This window comes from Ixodes scapularis, unplaced genomic scaffold (genome assembly GCF_016920785.2).
Source record: "Ixodes scapularis isolate PalLabHiFi unplaced genomic scaffold, ASM1692078v2 PGA_scaffold12__126_contigs__length_90152505, whole genome shotgun sequence".
Classification (NCBI taxonomy): domain Eukaryota; kingdom Metazoa; phylum Arthropoda; class Arachnida; order Ixodida; family Ixodidae; genus Ixodes; species Ixodes scapularis.
The window spans coordinates 69,369,479-69,390,898 of NW_024609838.1; the positions used below are offsets into that span (position 1 = coordinate 69,369,479).

General features: G+C 46.3%; 1 protein-coding gene across 1 annotated transcript in view; it reads right to left on the reverse strand.

Annotated features, from left to right (window-relative positions):
• The window catches only part of LOC8051914 (kinesin-like protein KIF17), a 46,097-nt gene that overhangs the window by 15,204 nt on the left and 9,473 nt on the right, over window positions 1-21,420 (reverse strand). Inside the window, exons 3-10 of the mRNA XM_042289562.1 lie at window positions 16,629-16,920; window positions 15,426-15,653; window positions 13,066-13,455; window positions 12,283-12,308; window positions 9,204-9,353; window positions 7,929-8,047; window positions 1,321-1,365; window positions 236-351 (exon numbers count right to left, since the gene is read on the reverse strand). Coding sequence (XP_042145496.1) covers window positions 236-351; window positions 1,321-1,365; window positions 7,929-8,047; window positions 9,204-9,353; window positions 12,283-12,308; window positions 13,066-13,455; window positions 15,426-15,653; window positions 16,629-16,920 — 1,366 coding nt within the window. The remainder of the gene's footprint in view (window positions 1-235; window positions 352-1,320; window positions 1,366-7,928; window positions 8,048-9,203; window positions 9,354-12,282; window positions 12,309-13,065; window positions 13,456-15,425; window positions 15,654-16,628; window positions 16,921-21,420) is intronic.

Below are 21,420 nucleotides of genomic sequence, written 5' to 3' on the forward strand. Positions count from 1 at the left end.
CCCGCAGGAGCAGGTCTCTGATCTACTCCCCGCAGAAAGGAGGAGGGTCTCCCTCTTTCTCGAATAAAGAGAAGGCATCGAGGGAGGGTTTCCTAATTTCTGGCTGCTCGTTGGACTTTAATTCTGGACGTCGCCGACGCTAAAGAGCACCCCCCCCCCCCCCCTCCTTTTTCTTTCTCGCAAAATGTCCTGGCCAAGCCCCTGGCAGGTTCCGGTGAGTAGCCGGCACGCATACCTGCCAGTGCACGTATCCTCTTTTCAGCGAAGCTCTTGCGCTTGGCTCGCCTCTCTTTGAGCTCGGCGTCGTGCTTCTTCTCGCCGCCCAGCATCTTCTCCTGCAGCTCCTGCAGCCTGAAAACGACAGCATCGTACGATCAATCGTGCTGCCAGGTAGGTGCGTTGATCAGACGCTAATTTGATTGCTTGTCTAATATGCTAGCGGAAAAACATTCAGTTGTGAACTCCTTAGGCCCAATATGTATTGTATTAAATAACTTGATTGCGAAAAAGTGGAATTCATTTAATGATCGCTTTTGACAGTAACCGTTATTTGTATAACTGTTTTACTGAGCACTGTATAGATTGATAGCGATCGTTATGATTTTATTTGTATCGTTTAACTGATAATGTTTTTTTTTAGCCCATGTGCATATATTGGATACATCAGGCACTGATTTATTTTATATTTTGTTATGTTTCTTATATTTATGCGAAGAGGCTATATGGGAAACATTAAAAAAAATATTTTACGTGTCTCATTTTGAAACGAAGCGAGCTTTTTTAGCTGTTTTCGCTTCTGCGTCGGAGGTCGGCAATTGATGTAATAGATGAGTTTATAATTAGTACACTGTCGCCGTTAGCAGGAGTTTTCCTAAATATTTTTTGCGTAAGCGAGGCTTATATTTTATATTTACACCTATGGGCGGTAGAAACAGTGCGCTGAGGGGCAAGCCTTTTCACACCCAATTTGTACTGACGAGTAAAGTATTTCCGAAAATCCTCCGAAAGTCGTGATTAAATTTGAAATTTTACTTCCAAGAGTTTTAACCTGCTGGCATGATTACACGACGAGTGATATAATAAAATAATTAGTAATGTGAACCGCCTGTTGCATGTTAAATAAAAGTAGGATTATTTGACATATGTGCGTATCTTCCTTACATTCTTTTAAATAAATAAAGAGCGCACATACAAAGGTGAACATATATCTATCCGAACATGAATTGACTTGTATGTTTGCCAATAACAATTATGAAATATTTTTTTTTGTAAATTGAATGGTTTATTGGATAGATGTGAGTATTTTTTTCTCCAACGTACCTTTCAAGGGCTTTTGCTTGCATCTGGGCCATTGTTGTGGGGCTACTGAGAAAGAAGAAAAAAAGAAGAGCATTAAGGTCTCTGTTTCCTAATTCAGTTAAAATATGAAACCAATAAAACAATTGAAAAACACAGATAAGCACACCGATAAACACACCTGGAAAGCACTTAGCAGTTTATGTATTTCGGTACAAAAATACTTGGGACCAGTAAAATGGTATCATTATAGGAAAGGTTGCATTTTTTGTCACATAATAAAAGCTTTTTTTTTCATTCAGAAAGTTCTAGCTAGTGACATTCAAACGAGGTCAAGTAAAATTGATATAATTAAGAGAACATTTTTTTCTTCTTGTGGGACGATCGCAGAAGAAAACATAACTTTATCGATTGCTTAACCTTTCAAACACGTGCGTGTCCACTTTGATCTGCAAAATTTAGTATATCTATTCGGGCAATATATTACTCTCGATCGAAAATAATGCTTTAGGTTTGTAAGGTTTGCCTCTGTGCACTTTGCGGTGAAGGGTTATTATTATTTTTTTCCTTCCCGAGGGCTTGTTTTCTTTTATATGTACGACATGCTAAACTGCTTCACAGAGTATCGCATGTCGTCATTTTTATGTTTTGAAGGAATAATGTATCACCAGTCTGGATAAAGGCCCGTTCACACTCTTGCAATCGAGTACGACCGAGAGAGGCGAGACTTGTTGGAACCTCTTAAAATTTCTTAGGACGAGAGAACACACCGGCACGCTGGCGCCATCTTTGCAGTGACCCCGGAACTGCATTTCACAAGACTGAAGGTTTGGCGGTATTTCCGAGGTCAAATTTGCGTAATACCTATAAGAAAGGCTCGTTTATGACGTTGACAAAAGTTTTTCGAGCCAAGAAAGAAAGGATAATGCGCGAGAGAAATAGAAAATACGCCGGACCGCCAAGTTCACACTGCTACGCATTAGATGGCGCCAGTGTGTCCTCTCGTTCAAAGCCGTTTATTGAGAGAGTTTGGCCATACATTGGTTTGGATAGACGAGCATCTCGGGGCCAACCACAGGCCGAGAAACAGCCCCTAGCGGTGGTCGTGTGCTCTAAATATGTGACATGACTAATTTAAGCCGTTTTAGCGTCGCTGTGACGTGAGTTGCATGCAGTTGTGCATGTGAGTTTTTCGTCATGCCAATATTCAATTGTAGAATAAACGAACGTGCGCTTCAAACCAAGGCCAGCTTGCTAGAAACAGCGTCTCAGCTGAGACGGGGAAAGAAAGCACTGCCAAAGCCAGCGCACGAGCCGAGCGGGACTCCCCGTCTCAAGACGCTCGCGCGCCCCACCCTTTGCACTGTTTTCTTTCAGCCAGTCTCAGCTTATACCCCTGTCAGACGGGCTAGTTTAGTGTCACTACAAGCGAGTGCACTTCGCCCTTAGTGTCATTTCTGTAGTGCGCCACACGGCTCCTTCATGAGGAACACACTTCATTTGGAGTGAGTTTGACGAACTCACTTCGCTCGATCGAGTGCGTGGCATCAATGCGGAGGGCAAGTTCGTCTGCTCCTTGCGCAGGGGGTAGCGGTGACGTCAGAACGCCGAGCCCTGATTGGCTGATCGCGCCCCCCTATCTGAGCGTCGTCTGTTTCTTTGCAACGTTGTCTGCTCGCAACGTCGTCTGCGTCTGTCTTACGTTTCCTGCGACTTTCGGAAGTGCAGAGGCCAGATTCACGAAACGATCTTGCGCCAAAAATGTGCGTAAGACAAAACTTAAGAACAAATTCGTATTCACGAAACGAAATTTTCGTAAGTTTTGCGCAGGTTACGGCGAAATCCTACAACAGCTCCGAAGCTGTCTTACGGACTTCTTACGATCAACTCAGCATGGCCGACAGCGTCGCGGTCGCGACGACCCACGGACGTTTATTTTTCTACGTGAGCTTCTCACGCGTCCTGACTTCAAGCAGCAAGAAAAAAGTAAAAATTACTTGAAACAGAGCACGACGAACAAGAACGCTGGATCCACAGACACCGGTGAAAAGCTCCAACGGCCACCATTTCGCCGAACGCGACCAAACGAGCCGGGCAGTTAGGCCTAGCAGGCACTCCGCGACTCGGCGACCGTCTGCCCACGACCGGCTGACGTGCTGAATGGAATATGCCCGCGCGACCCTTGTGAACCCTTCCCGTGTTATACTTTGATCGCTGACCTCAATTTTAGATTAAGAGGTCAATTTCTTCCTCTTGTTATTTCCTTGTTTACCGAGGCAACGGTGACTCTCGCCGGTTAAAAAGCGGTGAATCTCCGACAGACGCAGGAAAGGTAAAGCAGCCATCGCCAGACGTAAAGCAGACGACGTTAACTGCGCCAACCCGCCGGCGCCGTTAAAGAGTGAGGGGTCTCGCCGCACATGAATGGAGGGAAAAAGTGTTCGGGAGGGAACTTGCGGACACTAACACGCTCACTCTCGGTTCTTAGCAAACAAACCTCGGCGCCTCGGGACACCTCGCCGCCAGTGAGTCCTTTGACTTCCCTCCTCGATGCGCGTCTGCTAGTTGTTAGACGAAAACAATGTACCGCTCGAGTTATTTCGTCTGCCCTCTCTTAAAGGCAAAGTCGAGTTCGCTCCGAAAGTCGCAGGAAAGGTAAGACAGACGCAGACGATGTTGCGAGCAGACGACGTTGCAAAGGAGCAGACGATGCTCAATAGGGGGTCGCGATCAGCCAATCAGGACTCAGCGTTCTGACGTCACCACTACTTCCTTTCTCATGCGCAGAAGACGAAAATGAGCCCACTTGCGAGGCGTATAGGAGTGTTTCAACAGCAAAACATAACAACACAGAAACCAAAAGCGTGGCGTAAGTTTTATTTTATAAAGAAAAAGAAAATCGTGAAAGCGACGACATGTAGAAGAGTGGCATTGCAAGAAAAATAGTGGGGTGGACTTGGAGTTTAGGCTGATCTGAATCAAGATTAGCGGAGCGCTGAATTGATAAAAGACGACGACAAAGTCAGTCATTCATGGCTATCTTGGTTAGCAGCGAACGATAGAGCCTACTTTTGTTTCAGCATTTAACTATTCGAGACAACACGATAATTATGATCTGATTAGGCAGTGTCAGGGCGTCCTCGTATACTTCCGTGGGACGAAGCGGAACGCCAAAGTTGGATGTGCTTCATTCTTTATCTTGGCTTGCGATGATCGATCAGAATCATCCGATTTGCATAAAAATCGTTCATTAATGTAACGTTGTTTTAGAGCACAGCTCCTAGGCACCCGTTTCTGGGTTTAGCGGTGTCGACGTAACCGCGCGCTCCATTAAGGGCTGTTTCTCAAAATGACGTCACACGTGACGGTACGTGTGTCGTCACGAGTGACGTCACGAGGGTAAAATTTTCCCGCTAAAATTTGCGGTAAAAGTTTTTGCTAAGTTTGGCGGAAAATTTTTCCGCTAAATTAAGAGGAAACATTTTACCCATGTGACGTCACACGTCAATTCAGCGGGAAAATTTCCCGACTGAATTTAGCGCGAAATTTAGCGAAATTGTTACGCTAAGTGGGACGGGAACAGGAGAGGAGGATGGGAGGGTACGGAGGGGGAGCAGCTGGCATACCCTCCCCTTCGTACCCTTCCTCCCTCCTCCTCAAGAGCTGCACTCCGATTCGGCATTACAGTGAATTGTAAACGTCAATTTTTTTAACGTGTCTTTATTAAGTAGTATCGAAGCCGAGTGGGCTAGCGCCCACCTGATCGGAGTACGTGGAGAGAAAGCTCGCGCTGGAGAAGGAGAACCCAGTGATCCTGAGCTCAATCCCCAGCCCTGCCCGAAGAACACACTTCCAATGAAGTGAGTTCGGGGAGCACACTACGCTCGCTCCGCTAGACCAAGTGTGTAACCTCGATAGCAGTGTTCAAGGAGTTAAAATAATAGAATAAATTAACGCTGCGTAAATTTAGTATTATTTTGATAGGACTAATATTAGATGCGCACTTGTTTTCTGTTGGCAGGAAAGTAGTGCATTGTAGAAAAACAAGCGGCTAATCTAGTTTCCAGCCTTGGCCCCTGCGCGACGGCCAACGACGGCCAGGAGGCACCTGCACGACTCCACCAGGAATCTGAAGGTGGCAGGAGAGTCGCGAAAGGCTTGCTTGAAGTAGAACTCGCCCAAATGGGGCAAGGTGTCTTCGAACCACCGTTCGTTCCTCTGGAAAGTCCACCGCAGTCGACTGATCACGGGCACGTTGTCGGTCATGAGAGTGGCTATGGTGAAGGCATTGGCCTGCAGCCTGCTGATCGATGTCACTTGAAATTCTTGTCTGCGCGTCGGCATCCAGGTCCAGCTGCCTCTTATCTGAAAGGCGTTGGGCTCTCACGGAGAAAAGTGCCCCAACCATGCGCTTCCACTGTCCAACATCGCGGATATTGCCCTCCAGCTCGTCCTCCACACACTCCATGATGTTTCATTGTGGCGAGTGGCGAGTGGCCGAGTGGGCTCGCGCACACCAGCTCGGAGCACGCGGAGCGAAAGCTCGCGCTGCAGAACCTAGGAATCCTGGGTTCAATCCCTACTTCTGCTCGTTTCGATCTGTACTCCGTTTCACCTTATGTTGTACCGCAGACAAGGCTAGATGCGCGAGCTCATAGCGTTGGGAAATACTCTTAACGCACGAGAACTTGTGCCGCCTTGATGTGCCCTAAAGCAAGGAGCTCGCGCTTGTAGCCTTTTCTGCGGTACATCATAAGGTGAAACAGAGTATCGTACCGGCGTGCGGACGTGTATCACTGGCTTGTAATGACTGATCGTAATGATCAAATTGGATTTAAATTTGAATTAGAACTCGTGACTTAGCGCAACAATGTGTGGTAACGTGTTTTTAATAAAACGAAGACGTTATTTAGGAAAAAATGCGTATGCACTGTAATATGTTGCGTGCCCATTACTTACCCATCGTTATTGCCATCATTTTGGAGTGCATGCGCGCGACACAAAAAGGCAACGATAAATTAAATCTGACAGGCGCATGGTTTGTTGATTTTAATAGAAACAAGTTTATTTATCGATTGCTTAGAAGCGAATGCTGTCCCCCACTAGCTCCAGCTGTCTTGGTAGATCTCGATGTACATGCAAGCCCTCGCAAATATTTCTAAGACGATTCTGCAGGTGCAGAGTAATTTTTCGCTCCCGCTTTACTGTAGGCTCACCTCTCCGGGCTTTTGTCAATGCCGTGGCAACGAGCGCCTGATTTTGCTTTAGGTATTTAATCAGCCTCAAGACGCTTGGATGGGCGTGGCCGACGAGCTTCTGGAACCCGGTACTCTATCTTTCGCAGGTGTTCATCCGGTCTTTATCTTGAAGAGTAGTGCCGTACATATTCCACGTACCGGGGAAAACTCCGGTCGCCGTCGGCGCAGAGTCAGGCGAAGGGAAGAATTCGCTCTGGATGCCGCCGCAGATGGAACAGAAGCATAAAGAAAGCGGCGGTTGACATACGTGCAATCAAAGTAGTCCAGCAGGTAGCCGATGTCACCGGTAGACTTTTCCCTGGTGGTTAGTTCTTGTGGAACAAGCTGTGGTGGAAGGAACCCGAGCCTATCTATAATCCCGCACAATTTTCTAAATTGGTCATCTGTCTTGTACTTTTCCAAAAGGCCGAAATCCTGTTCTTTCAAAGTATTAAAAAAAATCGTAACTCAATGGTGGATGAGGTTCAAGTTCTCCTAAAAATGGTCCAATGTCCATTGCGTCTGCCCTTTATTTCAGCCCGTGTTTCGCCCGGGTATGAAAAAAAAAAAAAAAAAAAAAGAAATCGAGGTGAGCTTTTGCCCGGGTCTGTCAAAAAATGGGTGAGCTTTTGTCCGGGTCTGTTAAAAAACGGGTGAGCTTTTGTCTGGTGAGCTTCTGTCCGGTGAGCTTCTGTCCGGTGAGCTTTTGTCCGGTGAGCTTTTGTCCGGTTACCTAGCAAGCCAGCCCAGAGAAAAGTGTCACCGATACTCCATCTGCACAAACATCAGCAGTGCAGACAAAGGCATGGGCACGAGCGCATGGCCTTTAGAAACTGCCTCCTTTGCACGAGTTTTCGTACAAACAAAAGCATTTCGCTGAGCTAAGCTCACGCGCCTGTGCCTTTGTCTTTACTGCAGACATTTCTGATATGGAATTGAGAGGCCGAGATCGAATGCTTCTATTTCACGCTTTAAATGTCGTTTGCAATATTGTGACGTCGCGGTCTCCTGATTGGCCGACGCTGTGTCGTACCTTTAGTTTACGCTCGAACCGCGGGGGGAGTTTTCGGCGCTGGTTGCCTTTGCTCCGCCGATTGTCCAAACTCTCCTAATATACGGCTCTGCTCTCGTTATAAGAGGTTTCAAGGAACACCGTTTTAAAAGGTCGCAAGAGTGTGAGCGGGCCTTAAGTGTTATGTTTTTGCACGAAATTGGTTGTACTGTTTCTGGTCGCTTCTTTGTATTTGCATGCTTGCTATTGATGAGCGGTCAGTGTGTGTCAAATTGAAACTCACAGGGAACTCAACAAAGGAAAACGTTATGAAAATTCATCCTGTTGCTTGCGTCACTATATGTTCAATAAAGTTTATCTAAGTATTGACTGGAACGACATACGGTTGCGTGTCGTCCGAGGGTGAGGCATTCGGTGCCCTGATGTCGGAGGGCTCGGGCGACAAGGCAGACACAACGACGAGTTCTTCCTCTTTCGACGATTTTATGTCGTTGTTGTTCATCTGTAGAAAAAGAGTAAAGCAGAAAGAAATATTACGAGGTTCAGAGATGTAGAGTCGAGGAATGCTTTCCCCCATCTATGATCTTGAAATGTTTTGCGAATAAAAACAAAACCTGTAATGTACTGAGGGTGTAGTAAGAAATGTTTATTTTTACCACAAAAGTAACCTACGCATCACCGGACGCTCGGTTTACGCCCCAATGTTACGCTAGCGATCTGGACCAGATGCCAACATTTCACAGCTTCTTATGTAATACAAAAGTTTAAAGCAATTTTTGAAAAAAGTGAACTAAAAAATGTTGGTTAGGGAACTTATCAATACATTGGCATAAATGGTGTCGGCAACGAGTAGTGGACTACATTTTCCGTATGGAAACACAAGCACAGACAAGAAGGGAAAGGGCGAGAAGAAGGTGTTGACGTCCTTCGTTCCATTGGCCTTCCACCTTCCGTGGTGCGGTCGGTGGAGTAGCGTCCATCGTTCTTGCCCCCCCCCCCCCCCCCCCCCCCCCCCCTCCCCTATCCTTGGGGGGGCTCTTTACTTGAGGGGACAATGAAGAAAATAACAAGACGAAAAGAGGAAAGATATGATAGAAACAGCTTCTTTTTATTTTCTCTTGTTTCTTTCTTTGGTCCTATCATTTTGATTGACTTTTTCATCATGTTTAACTATCCTTAACAACTGTGTCAGTATTAAGCAATTTTTTAAACAAACACGAAACGGGCAAGGCGAATCGCAGGGTTAACACCAATGAGATTGTATCATTTGTAAAAAAAAAAAAAAAAAAAAAAAAGCGCGTTCATTGGATTGGCAAAACAAAAGTTGTCTCTCTCTCTGGCATTTCTGATCAGAGGCGTTTTAAAAGTCATAGCATCTAGAATGCCTCTTCGTGACCCTCCTTTTGCGGGCACAGTAAGGGGGCCACTGAAAGGCACATTGCGAGGGTTTTCTGAATATATAAAGCCACAGTGTCACCCGACGCAGCTCAAGTAATGTGAGGCTAACACTATAAATGCCATGCGTCAAGAAAGAAAAAAAAAAAGGGTTGCGAACAACAAAACGGCGATAATCAAACCCTCGGAGTGGGGCTGTTTGTTCCAAAGCTCTCCCTACTCGTATCAAAGCTCTCCCTACTCGTATCACTTGGGATCAGTACCTCGGGTTTTTGCCAGGCGTTCTCCCGCAGCCCTCGTAGCTGCGACTCGTACTGACTCCGAAGTTGCTCCACGTGCATCTCCAGCTTGGCCTTGCTCTCTTGTTCCTGGAGGCACCTGTTCCGAAGCTCCTCCATCTGGGCCTCGTATTGCTGCAGCCGCGAGAAGGAATTTCGTGCACACATTATCCACGCGCGGACCAATCGGGGGCGTATACGAGGACACGGCTGCTGGATCAACGCCTCGTCGATACACAGCCTGGCGCGGACTCGCGACGTCGACGAAAGTTCTGCGAGAAGTAATCTCCAGAGAAACGCCGCCATGGATCATTCGGGTAATCGCCTTCTGTTCTCCGCCATCTTTGTCTTTCAAACTCCGTTTCACCCTCGACCGCAGCCAACGCTACAATCCTACAGAGCCAATCAACCAGCAGCAAAAGTGCGTCGTCACGAAGCTCGACGTCTTCGTGCGTCTTCTACAATCGGCTAAACCAACCCCGCACAGAAAGAGAAAGAGCAGCATGTGCGTGACTTAATGCGGGACGGAGTTTATTCTGTAGAATGCGTTGCGAGCAGGCGCTAACGCTCTCCTCAGCTGAATATCAGTCTCACTGCGCATGCGTCTACAACCCAGTGACTCGGCACTTTTTTGTTTTGTTTTCTTTCGCCCGAGTGATAAAAGCCGTAAGGGTGCTTGTTAACGCGTTAAGGAACTCTGGGCGTGTCGAGTTCCCGTCATCCTGTAACCTCTCGGCAGCCAATGAGAATGAGGTATCGGTACGAAGCGGTGCGTCTGCGTTCGGATAGGACTCGTATCCTCGCTGATTTATCACGAGTCCCGGCCGAACACTGACGCAGCACTCGTGCCCAACCAGCGCCACACGCCGGCATCCCAGTAGGTGTCGTAAAAAATCCATCTTTATGGCGTTGTGATTCCGGAGGTCTGTTGAACTGGGTTGAATTCGCACATGTGTTTGGCGGTGTTTATTATATCGGAGTGGGGCTGTTTGTTCCAAACGTTTTCGATTTGCCCGCACATCCTGCACCGGGGCAGACAAGTGTAGGGCGCTACTTCCAGTCCTATATCAATACACATACCGGAAGTACTACACTGCCCTACACTTCTCTGCACCGGAGGTAAATCGAACGAAGCTACTAACAAGGAATTTATGCTTGCCGGGTTTTTTTATTTGAACATGACCTATGAGAGCCCGACTGGCTATAACACAATTTGCGGCTCAAAATTCCTTTTCTTTCCGCCCGAAATCCACTGGTCGATAATTGGCCGGTTTGATATGCGCTCTCTCTTTCCGTGGTCCCGTGCCGTTCAAACTAGCGTACCAAATGTATTCAAAGGCTCGCCATAAATATTAAAAAAAACAAAAAAACAGTATGAACCTAATTTTTATCTGGCTTCCAAGAAACTGCAAATACGCTGATCGAAGAAAATAATCTGCACGGATCACAGGAAGTACACGTACTACGTCATTCTCAGCATGGCGACGTACCGTGGGTTCTACGCGATGGCGGCTCACGACAGAACAGCGTTGCGACGGACATGGGACCGCCACTTCGGAACTGCCGTTTGCTGTAGTGGCCGATCGATCTTCAAAGGCAGAAAAGCGAAACGATCGCACGACAAACGGTGCATGCAACGTCATCGTCGTCGTCTGCTTCACACGCCGCAGAGGCGAAGTAGCAGAAAACAAATTGTAGGGAGCGATAGCCACGTGACTTCCGGCCACTTTGTCTTCCTCCACATTTCCCCCTCCTTCTCAGTACGCTTAGCCGGCCATAAATCTTCAAGTTCATGTTTCGGTTTCGGAGCAGTTGAGCTTTTTTTTGCTTTATTAAAAAGATACGTGACTCTCCAGCAAAATATTGAATGTGTAATTTCCTGACACCATTAAAAACTGCAAAGCAAGAGGAAAAAAAAAAAAAAGGTGTGTCAGAGTTTTTTAAGCACTTCCGTAGCAGGTGAACCAATTGACTACTTCCATAAATCCGTCACCGCGCGCGTTGCATTCTAAAAACTTGTGGGCCAGGTGCGATGTGCGTATGTAGTTCGCTGCCCACTTATTCCCACAATGCATAACGTGGCATTACGCCGCGATGAAGCGGTTCACTTTTTAGAATAAATTTATTAGGTTACTGTACTATAACGACAAAGTACACAAGACTAGCATTTCATCTTTAAAACCAATGAAATCAAAACTATACTTACGCTTTTAATCGTGTCCATGACCTTGTTCGTGTCCTCTGTTGGTCAGAAAGGTACGACATTATTATAAGCCTTTGTATTACTACGAGCATCTGCATGTACACGCGCGCAGACGCGTGCATTGACAAGCACATCTTTCTATATTACAAGCAAGGCACCCTTGAAACTTCAGTAGAGAAGGGGGAAAGGGGGGGGGGGGGGGCGGAACTCAAGGGGTTCTTTACTAAACAATAAGCATAAGAACACAGACAAAACAAAGAAAGATTTAGACGGGACGTTTTTTGGCGTATTATCCAGAGATGAGTAAGAAACTAGCCCAATTAGCCATCTTGGTTACTTTATTTCTTCATCAAATTGCTTCAGTCTGACGGCATTCCTGGGGTATTGGGAGCAAAAAAAAAAAAAGACCTGATTAGCAATAACAAATTCAGACCGATTTGTAAAAAAAAAAAAACACATTTATTGACGCTAGTACGTTAGGATCAACATTAAGTTGGCCAAGCTTGAAACATCGAAATTTCGTAAAAAGAAATCGCTTGAGTCTACGCATACATTCTTGGATCAACGGTCAAATGTGGAATGCTAATAATTAGGTCGTCACAAGTTGAGTCACTCAGGACAGATGCTTACAAAAATTTCGTTGTAGGGTAAAAAAACAAAACAATTGGGATCTAAGACAATAACCATACGAGAACCACGTACGCGCTTTAATAACCGTTCGGTCTGTGCTGATTAAGGAAATAGTTGGGTGATCATTAAGTGTCCGAACAGCTCCCCTTCGGCCTGCTTTCCTTAGGAAAAAACGTAGGAGAGCCATTGGCTTTATAAACGGGAACCAATGAATTGTAACACAGGAGTAACTTTTTTATTCTGTAGTGCAATATTCGCTACGTTTATAAGCATCATAATTACATGCTTAAAATTCCAGTGTTGACTCGACGTTATTTCATAAAACAGTTAGGCAAAGTAAAAAATCATGTCACGTTTCGCTTAATAGCAAATAGTTGCATTCATGCAGACATGTATGTTGATTTAAAAGTATATTCGCAATCACCCAAACATTGGTAAATTAAAAGAGAGAAGAAATTGTTCTCATCTTCTTCCTCATACAGGACGCGAAACTTCATTCATGCTGAATAACCATCAAAGCTTAGCAAACGACAGGCCAAAACAATGGCCTTTAAACCTAAGACTGACATATGAACAGCCATATTTCGAGTCAATGGAAATTTAAGCCATCTAGAGCTTTCCAGCCATTTCAAGCTTTAGGGTCATTGAAACATGGCGTTCCTCATTGAAATTGTTCTCGTCCCCTCAACACTGGTTCATGATTTGCCTTAGCCACTGTCACTGGGACGTCACAGGCAGGCCATTAATAATGACAAAACTAATGCTGGCAGCGTCCTGTCTACTGTAGTTTTTACTTTTTATCGACGGATAGAAATGTCGTCGCAATAAATGTCAGTCGTGACATTACTGACATGATGTACCCTCATGCGTAGCTTTTGTTGCTGTGGCGAGCTAATGGGTTTGCTGTTCGAAGTCAAAGCCTTTTTTCGAACACCAAGTTCGGCCAAAAGCATGAAACGCTTTCAACAAACACAAATATATTCGTGCTTAAAAAGCAGCAAGCAAGGCCTCTACCTTCATCGGGCGGAGTGTGTTCCCTGGATGCTCTGAAGTTCCGCCCTGTCAGCAGCTGCTTGAGCCTCTCTAGCTCTTCTCGGTACTCCCTCAGCAGAGCGTCCTTGGGATCCTCGTTGACGCAGGGCCTGTTCTGGATGTTCTTGGCTCGGTTCGCGTAGCGGAGCGTGCTCAGCGTCTCGTCGTAGTTGGAGTCGGCCGGTGACAGGCAGGCCAACATCAGGGTGCGGGTATTGCCCCCCAGGGAGTCTTGCAGCAGCCTGGTCAGTTTCGAGTCCCGGTATGGGATGTGCTTGCTGCGGCCGTCCACCAGGGCTGAGATTACGTTGCCAAGTGCCGACAAAGACAGGTTGATCTTGGTCGCCTCTCGTAGGCGTTCGCCCGTTGCACCTGCCATCGAAGGAGGTCAGTAATGACTAGGGTTATGCGTTTTCGCTATATACCTATAAACCTCGGAAAGAAACCCTCGAACCGGTGTCATCAAAATCGGGGTAAGAAAAACAAAACAAATAAAAGCTCTTTTGAATAAAAAATAAAAAAAAAGCTTTATAGAAACATTTGTATATCCTAAGCTTTAAGTTGATCCGCAAAAAAGCACACTCTGAACTGTTCGCGAGGCTGCTTCCTTCTTCGGGGACCACGCCCGTTGTGAAACATCAGACATGCAGGTTTGCAGGAGTGCATATAAGCTGCATCTGATCGAAGCATAGACAACCCACTGCTTCGTTAGCCACATAGGTACATATTACCACCGATACAAACATTTAGCCAAACATTTTGACTATATGCTTAGTAGCAAGACTGCTATTGTATTCTTTGACAATGAGCACATCTTTATTCATTCCCTCTTTAACTCGTTTCCTTCTCTTATTTGTACCGGAAAGTTTTCCGAGTTTCCTGCCTATTCGCAAATGTTTCATGGAGGATAAGAAATCCAACGGCCGCACACTGTTTTTTCAACGTAAGCCGTCACACAGAAAATAAAGACAGAAAAGCACCAAACCCCCCCCCCCCCCCCCCCCAAAAAAAAAAGAACACTGAAAAAAAAATTTGCCGAGTTTAAAAATTAAAAAAAAGAAGAAAAAAAAACCGGAAACACGGAATCCTAATAATGATTAACTAAATCTAAATCGATAATTATATACAGGGTGTTTCTCTAGACGCGTACAGCATCGCTTCTACGTAAAGTGCGTTGCGTACAGAAATAAACGTTTTATCTCCTATTGCTGTTTGCCAAAACACCTATTTAGGAAAGATAAATAATGTTAATTATAATTAGGGTCTTAATTATGCTTGAGTAGCTAAAGTTTAATTTGTCAATCTGAAGGTAGGTGTCTAATTATAATTTTTCAGGGCGTCGTCGAAAACCACTAAATCAGCGCACTTCACAAAACCATATATGGCAAGCAGAGCATTTTACGAAGTTCTGAAAAAAGCTCTAAATTTAACGCGTAGTTGAAATTTCGGTGGCGTCACGGTCCTCTCTGATGTAACGTGATGATGTCGCTATGTGACCCGTGACATCACGTGACACCATGACATCATATGACGCCACAGTCATGTTACCTCCTGACGCCACGTGACGTAACACACACAGCTAGCACGTGCTCCCAGTTCATTTGCGATAGTCTCTGCTCCCCGGTCTTTGTCAGCATGATCGAGTTGGTGTAACTATTTTGGCAGTATTACCGTTAAACGGCTTAATCTTAACGTTTTGTGTATTAGGTAGAGGTCACCTGTTGAAATTAAAAATACAGGAAAAGTGGCGCAAGCCAGAGTAATTGAATATGCTCCGCTTGCGAACAGAATTTCGCAACGGTCTTAAATTTCTGACGCTAAGTAATGCTGGAGAATCTATCGTCACTCTTACAGGAAACGTGACGGGCATGACATGAGGTAGTGGTTCACCGCGGATACGCCGGCGACTCCGCGTGTACGCCGTCATGCCTCTTCCGGGTCCCTCAGAAGCGCACGCGCTACGTTGCTGGGCGTTGTGTCGTCTGCTTGTAGATGGCCGCTTTCAAAACAACGCTTGCGTTACAAAAAAGGACGCAATTGCACACGTCTGACTGCACACGCAATCTCTGAAGATTCACAAAGCCTCAGCTTCGTCAGGCGTCAGTGCAATATCTACATTTAGCAAATGTAGAGCTAAAAGTTTGCCCCATCCCGAACCCTGCTCTCCGCAAGCGCTGTTGTCAAATTTGGCCATGTGTTGCCTTCTCTACCAATGAGGAGTTGGCGGGGAAAGGAAAAGGAAGGCGATGTTCTGGCTCCGCCATTGAGTTACCCTAGTGCAAGCGGCAGTCCAATTGAGAAGATTCAGTCGTACATGCACCCGTAGGTCTGCTGGCACGCACCTGTCTTGGCTTGCCGTTCACTTCCCGCGAGGTCGACGAGGTTGAGCTTCCCGGAGCGGATGCACTTGCGGCCGGTGAGTTCCATCTGCTCCAGGTGTATGGTGAAAACCGAGTGACTCCGGGACGAGTCCGCGTTCATCAGGGTGGCGCCCACGGACCGGTTTTTCCAGCCGCGCTCCATGACTGCTTCGCACGACTGCACGTCTTGCACCGGGTGCAGCGAGAGCCCTGCAGCACGGACGTCGATGATGCCCTCAATAGACCTTTTGCAAAAATCCCGAAAAGCCGCAAGCGAAATCCTGTAGCCTCCACAGCATCTGCCATGTGACTATATATGGTGCCAGGAAAAGCGTCTCAGACTGGCGTGTTTACCGCGTCCTAAAAAAGTGCTCCTTTGATTTCAGCCTGACTATGTCATGCTGTCGCCGGCCGCGAGCCTGGCGGTTTCGCAGCAGCTGTGGTAAATGCGTCAGGCGATTGCTTTGCTTCAAGCCGCTTTTCAGCTTCACAGTTCACGGAAGCTTCAGGCAGCCAGGAGTTGGGACGCTGCGACGACAGCGACGCGCGTTCCCTCGTAGGTTCTGCCGGGGCTTCTATCCGCCAACTGCCGGAATCACGACATCTAACAGCATGACACGCCGGCTTCTGTGATGTCCTTTATTGCCGCTTCGGGATCGCTGTCGATGCATGGGCGTTATAACATGTTAAACACACTAAACAGAGACGCTTTCCAAGCACCGTAATATGACACTGAAGAAAACGAGAGGGCGTCCGCTCTTGCCCGCTCCCCGAGGCCTCCAAGGTCGCCTCTGTCATCTACTCCAGGCACACATTTCGGCGCCGTGTTCGGCGCTGCATGATTTGCTAAAAATTAGCAAGTCTAGTATAAATACTAAAGACACTATATACTAGAAGGCGGCGACTGCCTTGCACTAGAGCTATACTAATACGCTACGTTTAGAATATCGACAATCTATTCCCAGACAGTCTTATGAACTCCGGTTCGGTGCCAACCGTGCTGACTGGCAACCGACAGTAGCACTTCTTATAGTCTGTACAGCAGTAAAGAAGCGCAAGCATTTCAAGACTAATTCAGTGCGTTATATTTCAAGCACTCTTTTCAGATAACTTATATACGAGGTCGTTCGTGTATTTCACAAGACGTTTTAGTTGCAATTCAATTATTAACGTTTTCTGACGCACCCGGCACGTAGACTCCCTTGTCCGGATGTTCTTTTAGGTCTACTTTCTTCTTGGGATCATCGGCTAGAAGGTCCCGGATGTCTTCGTTGTAAATTTCAAGGTAGGACGCGTGCACCAGGTACTTCGAAGCGTCCGCCGCCGCGATTGCTTCGAAGATGTGCTCGAACGCTCGTGGTATGATGCCCTTCTGTTTGGACTGCTGTGGGAGCCTGCAGCCTTGCATCGAGAACGACTTGCCGCAGCCTGTCTGCCCGTAGGCGAACACGGTGCCGTTGTACCCTTCGCTGACGCTCTGCAGAAAGATTAAATCGAGGCTGTTGGGATACCTTCAAGACGACGCACAAAAACTGTGTAATACCCTATAGTTACACGGGTACCAACCGGGTGTAACTAGGGTATTGCTCGCTACTACTTTGCATCTGATAACTGCCATAGTCACTGTTAAATCTTCAGCACACGAGATTAAAGAAAAAGAAAAAACAGAAAATCAGCTTTTTTTTTTTTTATTGTGATAGTTGTAAAGTAGACGAGAGGAAGGAATTCAGAAGCACGTTTTGTCTTTCAATCTAATCAGTTGCTATTAAACTACCATCATCAAGAGTCAATCTTCTAGCTTTTTCTGACCACGGCAAAAGAGTTGAAAATTTTTTTAACAATTACAGTATACTCTGTTTCATACCTAGCGTGCAACACTGTCAAAGCTACTGGCGCGAGCGTGGGGCTTGATCTCGTTGACCATTTGCACGAGTTCTCGCGCAAACAAAAGCATAGATGAAGCTACGGACCAGTAACTTTGACAGCGTTGCACGCTAATTATGAAACATAGTATAGTAGCGAATACTGTGAGAGGCTTGCGACCGATATAGTGAGTCCAGTAGAGAAAGAAATATATTTTGTGTAAGATTGCTATGGGTTCAAGCCACTTTTGCACATTTTACAACCAAGGCGCGGAGAGAAATGAACGCGTAAAGCCTGGATTCCCGGGAGCTAATGTGCTGCGAACAACCGACGAATTTTGTTCAGCAGTGTTCGCCCTGCGATTGCCGTCAGGAGAGAGGTGGTTGCGTCACGAGCATGCAACGTCAATCCAGGCAAAATATGTCGCTTGCACATGGCATTCTTGCTTTTTGGATTCCAGCCTTCAGGATGCAAGGGGACCGTGCCCTGGCAGTTTAGTGGCTGGCGTGAAACGTCGCTTTGTTTATGTTATTCATGAACGCAAGTACCACCACAACCTAATCATGTAGAGCCATGGGTGTACCAACCGGAGGGGTAAGGGAGTGCTTGCCCCCCGCCCCCCCCCCATCCTCAGAGGGGGGGGGGGGGGGGGCAAGGCATCTGTTTTGTCCCCCCCCCCCTGAAACAGCCGCCACTGGGCAGGGCAAACAGTGGCCGGCGGTGCCTAAGGGATACGGAGGGCACCGCCCCCCGATCCTGGGGAGGGGAGGGGGGGGGGGTCTGATTCCCCCCCCCCCTCTCCCACTCAAAAACGGTACGCCACTGTGTAACCCTTTTTGGGCTAGTTTCAGTTTTCTTGGTGATATGCGGTCACGAAACAGCAGATCAAATACAACTTAATTTCAAAATATTCCAGACACCACTCGCCGATGACGAAACTCATCTTTTGAACCACGAGACTGCAGGAATCGCCTGAGCTGAGGAAAAACCTTTCCAGACACAACAATCGAAGAAAGTCTCGTGTGGCTACTTTCCGGTGGAGCAAACGTTCAGCGGTAATCATTGCCCTCATTTGTTAACACGGAAGTTCGGACGAGTTGATTGCTCATGATGTAGAGGGGGAACAGGCGCTCCCGTAAAAAAATGAACAAACCCGTAATACAAAACGAAGTGAAAAAAGTGTAATAATACAAGAGAGTTGTTAGTCAGCGCTGCGTAAGTGTCTTTTTCTTTTGTGTGTGTGGACTTAAGTGACTGTTTTACGGGTGCGCTGTTCCCCGTGTTTATCATCGCTCTCAATAAGGGAGGTTGTCTTAACTAAAGCTAAAAGTCTGCGATGTATCACTGAAGGCGCTAGGTCACATGTTTATGCCAGGATGAATGCAACCTCGCAAACGTTATGTTTGGGTTCAGCCCACTTACGAGTGGAAATTAAGGTAGAAATGCAGGCGAGTTGGTTCATGACTAAATAAATTAAAAGGAGCGCGCTGGAGAGGTTCTGGATGCGCATGCAACAGAAAAATTGGTCGATGGATGGATTTACTATGCGGCATAAGTTTCCGTAGAACTACGGCCGCTGCCGAAGAACTCTAAATTGCCTGCAGAAACCACTAGTGTTGGTTGTCTATGAATTGCGATAGCATTCGCCATGACACTCACGACGCAGGTAACTGTGAATAAAACAACGCAAATTTTGAGTAAACACTACTTTATGAATGGTTTAGGACGCAATCATTGACGTCAACGCGACTGCCGCGCGCCACTTCGAAATTGAGTGATCACTTCGTCTCTGTGTAACCGTTTAATCTTCTGTCTTTGTGTAATTGTTTAACGTGCAAGGTATTTCCCCGCCATCATTGCTGATTCGTGTGCGTGTCTTGTCCTGTCTCCGTGTAATCGTTTAATGTTCAAGCTGTTTCACCACCTTCATTGATTATGTACCAACTAGCTCAACTCAAACTGATAATTGCTTCGTAGCTTGGGCGCAAATGTGAATGTGTGCGCACTGCCGCTCCGTGTATACACGGCGTGGGTATATCTGCTTGCTAGGACGACGTCCAAGACGACGTCTAAGGCAACCTCTAGGACGAGCTCCAGGGCGATGTCAAAGGCGACCTGTAGGACGACGTCCTAGGAGACTACCTCAAGAACAACGCCTTGAACGACCTCTGGAACAACTTCTAGCACGACGTCTAGAACGACCTCTAGGACGATCTCTAGGACAACCTCTAGAAAGACCTCAAGAACGACGTCGAGGACGAGGTCCTAGAGGACGACCTCTCGGACGACCTAAAGGACGACCTCTAGTACGATGTCGAGGATGACCTCCGCATACGCACAGCACATTAGAGGCCAGATTCGGTACCGCGAAAACCGGGTGAAAGAGCTCTAAAGAAAGAAGCAGGTGTTTTTAAACAATGAGGTCAACTGGCGCCCATTCCCGGTTTGCTACATTACGAAATAAACGGAAATGGAAATCATAAGATAAAAGAAAGGCAACGAGAGAAAAATACAAAGAAAGAGAGAGCGAGCAAAAAAGAATAAATGACAAAAAAAATTTTTTTTTTGAATAAATCAAATAAAAATACGATTTAAAGTTTGTATCTGGAGCATGTTGCTTCCATTTTGAGCTCACCTAAGCAGGCTAAAGTGTTTTTTTTTTGTAATCCAGTAGTTCTTGGAAATTTCAGGGGAGGTTCCGTTGTTACATAACCATCAGCTGCAGATATCCATGGACAAAACAAAATAGGAATGGTCATCTCTTGTTGCTCTTAGTCTCAGGTGGTTCTTCATCAACTCCCTTTTGCAGTTGTATTCAGTGCATTCGCACAATACGTGTTGAATGGTATCTGCGATGGCGGACGTTGAAGGTGAAGTATCTCAAGGATTCTATCGCATTGACAACTTCAAATTTATTTTGACGTGCGTGACGCCACTTTCTTGACCAAATTTTTGTAACATTCCTTGACTATGTTTTTGTGACATTTCGTGCCCAAGTTTTCGTGACATCGACTTCTCAACTTTGCGCCCCCTTCCAAGCGCGGAGAAAGGAAAGGTGTAGTTCTACATCAAAAACAGGTGCGAGGCACTGCGTAAGCCAGCCTTGAATTTATTTACATAATAAATTGATAGATTTTATCGACGCCTTGTGAGCGACACGCCTCGTGAGCCACACGCCGTCGGTGTACGGTGTTGTTTGATTTTAGGATGGTTTCTCGTTCGAGCCGTTTTTTCAATAAATGTTCAGTTGATAGTTCAGCGCTCGACCCCTGTGCTACTCTCTCTGTCCCTGTCTTTCTGCGCGGTGATTTGGATTTATTACAGGCTCACTCTGGTACCAAAGGAGATCAAAATGTCTGGTCTTTCCAGTGCCTTGCGGCAAATTAGATGCGCAGGGAAATTTTCGAAGTTCGCAAGGAGGCGCGGAGACGTGTTTTTTTGTTCGCTTTTTGCGTTGGGAGAGTAACATTACCTACATACGTATATTTCAGGCCCTTCGTTTTTGTGCTTCACATTGCAAAAAACGAGACGTTTACAATCTCCTGTAACGCCGAATTTGAGCGCAGCTCTTGAGGAGGAGAAGAGGAAGGTACGGAGAGGAGGCTATGCCCCACCTCCTCTCCTGCTTGCCTCCCATTTAGGGGAACATTTTCCGCTAAATTTGGCGGAGAATATTTCCCGCTAAATTTAGCGGAGAAAATTTCCCGCTAAAATTGTTGGGGAAACATTTCCGCTAAATTTAGCGGGGTATTTTTCAGCTAAACTTAGCAGAGAAATTTTTCCGCTAAATTTAGCGGGGAAATTTGCCCATAATGCACCGCGCGGTTACGCCGACGGTGATGCCCACGCCGCTCAAGCCGGAAACAAACGCCCAAGAGCTGCGCTCTAAAAAAAGAAAAAGAAAGCAACAACAAATCGGGGTAAAACTGAGGCCGTATTTTCTGAGCTCGTAATAGGGGAGAAATCGAGTGTTTCTAGAAACTATTACGGAATTCGGGATTTTTTCTGGTTACATATAAAAATCAATAAACTAATTAAAAATAAAATTATTGATCAGTTTTAGGACATGGAATTTTTTATTGACACAAGAATGTAATTAATGTGCACATAACCG